Source organism: Aethalodelphis obliquidens, unplaced genomic scaffold, assembly GCF_003676395.1.
Source record: "Aethalodelphis obliquidens isolate GAN/ISIS:26980383/991018 unplaced genomic scaffold, ASM367639v1 scaffold1, whole genome shotgun sequence".
Classification (NCBI taxonomy): Eukaryota; Metazoa; Chordata; class Mammalia; order Artiodactyla; family Delphinidae; genus Aethalodelphis; species Aethalodelphis obliquidens.
In genome coordinates this window covers 4,681,435-4,690,626 of record NW_020837945.1, presented here as the reverse complement: position 1 = coordinate 4,690,626, position 9,192 = coordinate 4,681,435, and the positions used below count along the sequence as shown (strand labels likewise).

Sequence of the window (9,192 nt, the reverse complement as noted above, 5' to 3'; positions counted from 1 at the left end):
ATCACATTGATCCCTCGCTAACCTTCCCTGGCTGGGAGGCGGGCGGGCGGGCGGGCGAGGAGCGAGCGGAGCGGAGGCGAGCGGGGACCCCCTCCCCTGCCTCTGGCCGCTGGGGCGCTCTGCAGTCTTAAAGCAGCAGCCGAGAAGTGGAACCGAACTGGAGGCAGGACCGGAGAGAGCGCAGGCACCTCACAGCCACGCACAGTCATCGGGATGCATTTCTTCGAGGTTTAAATAATCATTTCAACAGCCCATTATTTTTAGTTATTTTCTTGCCGGTTGCTAATAAGATTATGGCCAGGGGTGACTACTCCAGAAGGTTGCCAGATAAGCTGAGGTGACCAGGAAAGGGCAGCAGTTTTAATAAAATGTGCAGCTGGATTTAGCTTTCGTATTTACTGTCATAAAAGTCCAGTTCATTTGCCTAGAGAGAAATGCAACTTCCAAATCCTGCTGCTACTATAAAGATCTCTATGGTTTCACGGTCTAATTTTTAATTATCTCAAATACATGGTAGACTGCAAACATAGGCAATTCTAATTTTGCTCTCTGAATGGTGCAAAAAAAAAAAAAAACTTGATTAAAATTGCTGATAATTTGAGTAATTCCAAACATATAACCCATCCACGTTGCTGTGAAAAGCCAATATGACAACATTTCCTGAATGTTCTGTATGGTCGTGGAAGTCATAATAATATCTAAATAATACCTTGGAAAAGCACATGCATACATACTCCATCACTTTTCAAAATAACTACCAACAGGGCTGGAATGCACCCAATTAGGATCCAAGGTAGAATTTCTGGGGCAAGGCATCAAAGACTGAGGAGAAGCATTTAAGGGAGGAGGGAGGTCTCATGGGGAATAAGTTGGGTTTCCTGGGCACTGGGTACCTTGTGCCTAAGCTCCACACGTCCCTCCAAATACAAACAGGAATTAAGCACACCTAGAACAGCTCACAAAATAACAGGAAAAGCAAATGGTGAGGCAGAAACAAAATGGTGTTTTACCAGAGTTGGGCACAAGATGGCCAGGCCCTGTGTATGAGGAAGGGCCAGCTGAGCCCATGATGCTGCATGCTCGCCATCGCTCTGCAGCTGCAGGTGGTCACGTGCTGCAGCCCACTCAGGACTGCCAGCCCAACCCTGCCCTACACACTCCCCAGTGTCCTCTGGCTTTGCACACCCAGGGTGCTCAGGCTCTGGGCTTTCCTAAACGCAGCCCAGGAAGGCAGGTAATGGGGTGATTTCTGTTCCTGCGTCCATCTGCTTCACCCATTCATTCAATTCACAAATTCTTAACTGCATACCAGCCACCTGTGAGGCTCCACTCAGCCTAAACTGTCAGGCGCTCCAGCACTGTGGTCAGACACACTCAGGGCCAGAGTCCAGCTGGACCACTTACCCATTGCAGGGCTCGTGCGTGTTACTTGTGCCTCATCCTCATACAGAATGGGAATTATCAAGGTTCCTGACGCGTATGGTTGTGAAGATCCGATGACATATTCCTAAGCATGTTGGTCACTGCGATAAAGGATGGCTATGGTTATTACTGAGTTTGGGAGCGGAGCCTGTTACATAATTTGCGGGGTCCGGCGCAGAATGAAAATGGTGGTGGGGGGCTTCTTTTACAAAAAGGAAAAAGGCACCATTCAAGATGCTAAAATATAAAGCTTTTCCCTTTCTTTCTCAGTCTCTCCCACCCTGTCGCGGTGTCTTTTTTATTTGCTATTTAATGTCATGCTCCCTTGGTCACAGGAATAGTCCAGGGTGACTGTGTGTGACTCAGGGAAGCACCAGTGGCCCACGTCCACCACCCTCCACTGGACCAAAGGTCGTGCCCCACCGGAGTTGGGAGGGGGAAGTCCATCCATCTCCCTTTCCTGAAGGCCACTGCCCCAGTGTGTGGTGGACAGGAGATCGCCAAGGGACTGCAATCTCCCTGCTGGGTGGCGCTTGTACCTGCATCAGAGGTGCCATGGCTCGGCAGGCTGGGGGAGGGGCACCCTAAAACCACGCTGATTCGAACCTCAGCACTCCCTGTGTGGCCTCAAGGCCCCACCTGCAGACCGAGGGCACCAGCAGAACCCAAGCCTGCTCTTCCAACATGACCCCGTCACCCCCCACCCCCCATCCCATCAGAAAGCGGGAGCGACTGCAGGTTGGAGAGGTGGAGGCCAGTCAAGGCCCAGGGCACCACAGGAGGTGCCTGGAGGCTGGATGGTGTGGGAGCCGTAAGTACAGGGATAGAATTAATTTTAAAAACTAATAAAAATTTTATGATGGCAACACAGAGCATTTAACCCCAAGGGCAGACCTTTCCGGGGAGGGAGATCCCAGGGCAAGAGTATCTGTCACCAGCAAAGCCCACTGGGGCCCCCAGGGAAAAATAAGAGGGAATTTAGGAGACAAGGTCTCACCTCTTCTTTTGTGCTTAGTCTAGTTTCACTGGCCATTACGGTGCCGAGTGCAGAGGCGTCAGATTAGAGTTCCCGCCGTAGAACCGCTGCCGACACCCCGACTTGGCAACTGCGCCCTGTGGAGAAGCCCTGCGGAAAAGCCCTGCGCAGAAGCGCTGTGCAGAAGTCCTGCGCAGGGCACCTCAATTCAAAATGGCAGCAGTGGGCCATGTGCAGAGATGCTGCGCCCCGGCACTTGGCTGTGAGCAACACGCATGCGCCTCGCGGCAATGACTCCGACCCTCCCACCGCAGACCAGAAACCTGCAAAGCAGCCCCACCGTCGGCCTGTCGGGAAAGCGTGTGCCCTAGAGCAAGCTGGCACCTCTCCATTCTCTGATCAAAGAATAAAACTTTCCTCTGCTTCTGAACCCAACTTGGTCTCCCTCTATTGTTGCGAGTGACCCCAGGCAGAAGGACCCAACTCGAAAGGGTCTGTGACACATTGGTCTCAACTCCGTGAAGCCAGCCCTCTGTGGTCTTCCATCTAATGCATCTCCTGCAGACTGAGTTGGTTAATGATCCAGAATGGACCTAACCAAGCACCAAGCTCTCTTTTTGCAAATATTTTTAGAACATACTTCAGTATAAAAACATACTCACATCCCACGCAATTGTGAACTCCATGAGCTCAGATACTGCATTTCTCCAGAAAGCTGTCCCCAAGGCTGGCACAGGCACACGCTCAGTGAGTACCCATGGAATGGAACGCAGAGCTCTAATGCAGGTAGGCGGCGGAAACTGCTCTGTGATATATACACATAAGTGCCTCACACACACCCGCGACAATCTAGCTGAGCCTTCAAGCACAGTTAAGATGTCCACATGCAAAGCAGAGTCAAGGAAAGGGGACATTCTACCCAAACAGACAGCAGGAGAAACCAACTTTTTCAAATACACTGAGGTTTAATGTGTCTTGGTTGAAAACGTCTTTGGAACTTCCCCGGGTGAAACTTGAGACTGACCAGCACGCGGAGGGCTAGAGACAGAACACAGAGGCAGCCCCCCCAGAAGGTAGGTGACAGGTGTAATAAGCAAGGAAACTTACATAGGAGGCTTGTCTTGGGTACATCTTTGCACTCACCCCCAGAATCTTAAGAGTTTATAACAAAAGAGGCCTTAATGGGGTTAAATCACGTATCCAGACAAGATGGTCTCAACACCTTGCTTTCTCAAGGTTGCATCCTTGAAGCGTCTCCTAGTACAAGAAGGCTATGAGATGGAAGGCTGGAGGGAAGGAGCCTCTGATTGCCTGGTTCCACCTTCAGGGTCAACCGACAGTGGGGTCCTCTTGAGGACCTCCTCCAACAATGTAATTCTTCTTTTTGGTACAGTATTCCTAATTAATGTAATCCCTGGCCTCCTGAAGATCAACATTTGACCTAAAACCATACCGTATGGAATTAGCCTCCCTCACCCCCCTCCCTCCTCCTACTGCTCTGGGTCAGCCTTCTCAGGAGAAGAGAGATAAAGTTGTCGAAGAGGCTACTTTTGAGCCCGTTTGAACGATGCCAAATAAGAAGCAACCCTCATTTGGAGGGCATTATCATCCAAATGACATGGTCTGTTACTCCTCCATTTCTTGTTGGATTAAGAAAAGAATTTCTGAAGTGGTAGCATTTGAGCCGTGTTCTAGAGGAGGGTTGGAGATGAGTAAGGAGGGCATTCTGGTGGAGAGATCATCAGTGGCCAAATAAGGAAGGCTCACTCCTTTCTGACACATGGAGTTAATTCTGACCAAGAAGATAGGTAGTCGCCCACATGGGAGCTATGTTAGTGTCCTTAGGTGGCTGAAATGAGTACCACAAACTGGATGACTTACCACAAAAAGGCACTGTCTCAGTTCTGGAGGACAGAAGTCCAAAATCAAGGTGTTGGCAGGGCTACACTTCTGAACCTTATAGGGGAGAATCCTTCTAGCTTCTGATGGTGGCCAGCAATCCTTAGAGTTCCCTGGCTTGTAGATATAACTCTCCAGTCTCTGTCTTCACATGGACTTCTCCCTCTTGTGTCTCTGTGTCTCTTCCTCTCTTCCCGTCTTCTTATAAGGACACCAATCGTTCTCAGTGAGGGATTCACCCTAATCCAGTGTGACCTCATCTTAACTGATTACGTCTGCAACTTGCAATAAGCCTACTTCCAAATAAGGTCACATCTGAGATACTGGGGGTTAAGATTTCAATATCATTTGGAAGAGACACAATTCAACCTATAACAGGACCCAAAATCAAAAGACAAGAGTTGTGAGATGCGTTTCCTAAGAGAAGGAACATGGACTTGGATGGGGACCCCAGGGTCTTGCCCCACCTCTCACTTTCGCCCAAGGCCCATTTGTGGTGCGTGTGCCAGGGAAGAAGTTCAGACTTCATCGTGGAGTCTCAGTTTCTCCCCTTGAAAACTGAAATAATCATGGCTGCTCTTCTTATCTTAAAGGACTGTTGTGATGATCAAATGAGATATGGGAATTGGCTTAGATAAAGATTACACAGAGAACAGCTACATAGAATCATTACTGTCTACAACTGGACCTGCAGAAACATTTTGAGTATATTTATTACTTGATAAAGCCTCCTTCTGGCCGCTGGTGCTTTGATTAAATTGAAATCAGGCACTATTACACCTCTGGTCTCAGAGCTGCAAAGGGCAGAGACGCGTGAGAGTGTCAGCAGTGGCCCATCCATTTCTTCTTCCAGCAAACTAATGGAGACCTTCTGCAAATATTTGGAGCATGCCTGCTACCTCCAAGTTGCTCTCATATTTCCTGGGAGCTTAAAGGTGAATAAGCATGGGCCAGGAAGGTCTCTGAGTACTGTTAGGGAACCTCTAGGCTGCTTGAAATGTTCTCTGACTCTGTCAGGGTGGAAGTTACACGAATACATGCACATATAAAAATTCATCAAGCTGTACATTTAAGTTTAGAGCACTTTACACAATTGACCATATGTAAAAAAAAAAAATGACTATAACACAGTCCCTACTAATCTCACAGTTTAGTGGGGGATTCAGATAATAGTTAAAATAATTTGATCAGATAAACTCTATAATTGGGACTTTATAATTGGTACACCTAACTCAGCCAACTGGCATGTGTGTGTGTGTGTGTGTGTATGTGTGTGTGTGCGCACACGTATTTGTGTGTCTTTGGTGAGGGCAGGTGTAGCAGGAAATGGGACAGAAATGGAAGGACCAGTACAACGAGGTGTTTGGACTTTGTCCTGAAGGCGAGAGGAAGTGATGTGGGTAAGCAGGAAATGACACAATCCGATCTGTTTTGGAAACATTCCCTGCTAGGGACACAGTGGAGAATAACCTGAGACTTTCAAGAAGGACACAGGGAGACCATTAGAAAATTAGCCTGAGTCCAGAGGGGAATGATTAAGACCTGGGGAAAGCCATGGTCCTGGGATGAAGACACTTGTATCTTAGAATATCAGGAGATATTTAAAAGGTGAGATGATCAGATTTAGAAATCCTACTAATAGTGATGACAGTTGCTGTCACTATCAATGTGGTGGTTCTTTAGCTTGTCAGCACTGGTGAGTCCAGTTCTATGCCAGGTGCTGTACATGCATATGGAATTCAATTCTTGTCTGCTGGGCTGTTACTGTCCTTTCCATTCTTCAGATGGGGACACCTCAGCTCAGAGAGACCCAGAAGCTTGCACTATATAGCCCAGCCCATCAGAGACAGAACTTGGCCTGAATCAAAGCTCAACACTTGCAGGTCTGGTAAGGATAGGTCTCCTCTAAACATGGGTGAGATAGGGAGAGGGTGGTGAGAGATAGGCAGGAAGAGGTGAGAGACGGGCAGGATGTGGTGAGAGATAAGCAGGAAGTGGTAAGAAATAAGCAGGAAGTGGTGAGAGATAAGCAGGAAGTGGTGAGAGACGGGCAGGAAGTGATGAAAAGCAGCCAACAGGATCTTTTAATACACACACACACACACACACACACACACACACACATATACACATAGATCACAGGAAGCCCTGTTCAAAACTCTCCACTGCCCTCTGATATTTCACAGCATAAAATCCAAAGTCCCCACCGTGGCCATAGGTAGGCGCTCCCACCACCACCACCCTGTCGGACGGGTCTCCTGCTATGTTCCTAGTCACACACTCAATACTGGCTTCCTTGATTTCGCCTGAACACAGCCAGCGCATTCCCACCCTCCACCTAAAACATGTTTCCCTCCGATGCCCCCATGGCTCGCTCCTCCTGCCTTTGCCCCTCCATCCAAAGCCTTCTCCTCAGAGAGACATTTCCTGACAACCCTGCACGGCCAGAGCATTTCTACCCTGCTGCAGTTTGGCCTCTGAGCCTCCTTCCTCCGTACACACACACGTACTTACTAACTGGCTCGCCCAGCTCTGTGGAAGCTGGAACTGTGGCACTCACCACACTCACAACAATGCTTAGCACATTGTAAGTGCTCAGTGAATATCTGCTGAATGAAAAAGAAAGACTGAGTTTCCAAGACAAATGTCATAGGAGGCAAAATCTCACGGACCCTCAGCGCATCTCCTCCATTTCACCTCCTGGGAGACTACAGAACAGGAATAGCCAAAAGGACACCCAGATGGAGCAGGAGAAACAACCTTCGTACCTGTCAACCCTCACATGCATAGACATTTCATCCAAATAAATATTTCCTTACTCACCACCGTGCAGACGGCTTGCTAATAGGCATGCTAACCAGTTATTTTTCCAAATGAAGACAGTTACCGAGTCTGGGGATTTGGATTGTAAGAGAAGGTCGAGGCGGGGTTCGCATCAAATACGTTTTAGAAGCAGACAACACTTCAAAGGGAAACATAGGCCTGTGTGGAGAGTGCTAATCAAGGCAGCCCATTGGGACTGGCGGCCTGGAGGGGCTGGCAGGAGAGGGGGGATGGGAGAGCAGGACCCCGGATCCTGCAGGGACCCAGGCTTACCCCCTGCAGGTCAGCCCAGAGGGCCTAAAACCAGGAGTGGCAAAACCGGCCCTCTCTTGAAAGACTAGCGTTCACACCAAATTCCTGGAGATGTGAGAAGTTCAGGCAACTGTACTTTGCACATCGTTACAGAAGGTGCCTCAGCTCTGAATATGGGGAAGAAATTCTTCTGGGTCTAGCACAGGGCTTTGGTGTCATGGGACATGACCCCGTGTGGTCCTCAGGGCAGACATAGAGGAAGCAGCCCAGGGTCATTGGGTGATGACCCCCGAGTCCCCAGACACACCTCTGCCCTGTGGCCTCATGGGCTGCACACCAGACACCACTGGAAGGAGATAAAATGGCTGAGGGGCCCAACCATTACTGGGGGGATAGTGGACAGGGAGAAACGGACCAAAACATCAGTGGGAAAGGCTGGGGGGACAAGGCTGTGTGCCCAGGTGGATGTGGTCCAGACGGGGACCGTGGAGTCAGGCCCTGGCACATCCTCGGACCTGTGTGACCCTGGGAGGGGCTTAGCCTCTGGCCTCAAAAGACTGCTCTATTAACCCTGCCTCTGTCACAGGGCCACAGTGACGATTAGATGAGGCAGACCTTGTAAAGTGCCTAAAAAAGTGCACGCTTTGAACAGCAAAATGTCACAAAAAATGGTGGAGGACAAGTGAGGGCTGGGTTGAGGACACAGGCAGGACAGGTAAAGGCCTGACGTCAATGAAAGCCTGAACACTTACAATGGATAACAAAAAGGCAATCCAGCCCGTAGAAAAATGGGCTCAGGATTTGAATTTGACAGCTCACAGAAGAAGAGAGCGCAGCCAGTTAACCTGAGTGGTTGCTCAATCACATTAATAGGCAATAAAATGTACATTTAAGTAACAACTGGATATTGCTTCTCACCACCAAATTGAAAGGCATTAAAAGAAGTGGAGATGCTAACGTTGGAAGGATGCAGGGAGAAAGGGCACTTTCAGACATTGCTGGTGGTAATGTGATGCTTTTGTAGCTTCATTTTTAAAAGATTCTGACAGTATGAATTTAAAAAAAGAAACAAAATGAAAAAATACACTTACCCTTCCACTTAGCAATCCTACTCTTGGGAATCTCTCCCACTGAGGTAAAAAATAAGCAGTACTTAAAGCTATTTGTACAATGCTATCCATGGTAGCATTGTTTGCTGAAACAACAGATAGGAAAAGAAAAAAAAAGAAGAAAGAAAATCATCTGTGTGCCCATCAATGAGGGGTATTGAATACATTTTAAAACGTGAAAGTATTGCAACATTAGTCAAAAAGCATCAGTGATGTGAGGACATTTACAGCATATTTAATTGAGAAAAGCAAGATGCAGAGGACTATATAAAATGTCTCATTTTTGTAAAACAAATAGTAAGAGAAACCCTCTATCTGTGTGTGCATGTGTGTGTGAGCAATCTTTGCAAGTGTGGAAAAAATGTTGACACCGATACAAACGTTTGTTACGGATTGGGCTGAGGTGGGGATAGTGGGAGAAAGAAAGGAGAAAATAACTCAAAGAAAATAAGAAAGGGTTGATTTAGAAAAAACAGCATGTATAATAGAGCTCATGTATGTAGAATATCAATGTCAAAGTGAAAATGGTAATTATCTACGTAGTGGAATATCTGCTTTTTACTTGTTTATTTTCCTTTACAGGGTTGTTTGATCCTTTTCATTTTCTTGATGACTATCTAAAATGAAATTAAAAGACAGTAATAAAATAACATAAAGGATCTTAGGAAGGCTGACAGGGTCTGAGTACCACAATACCACAGAGAGCCTACT

General features: G+C 47.7%; 1 protein-coding gene across 1 annotated transcript in view; it reads right to left on the bottom strand.

Annotated features, from left to right (window-relative positions):
- The window catches only part of DSCAM (DS cell adhesion molecule), a 759,198-nt gene extending 756,743 nt beyond the window's left edge, over window positions 1-2,455 (bottom strand). Inside the window, exon 1 of the mRNA XM_027112479.1 lies at window positions 2,420-2,455. Coding sequence (XP_026968280.1) covers window positions 2,420-2,455 — 36 coding nt within the window. The remainder of the gene's footprint in view (window positions 1-2,419) is intronic.
- Window positions 2,456-9,192: the final 6,737 nt, after the last annotated feature.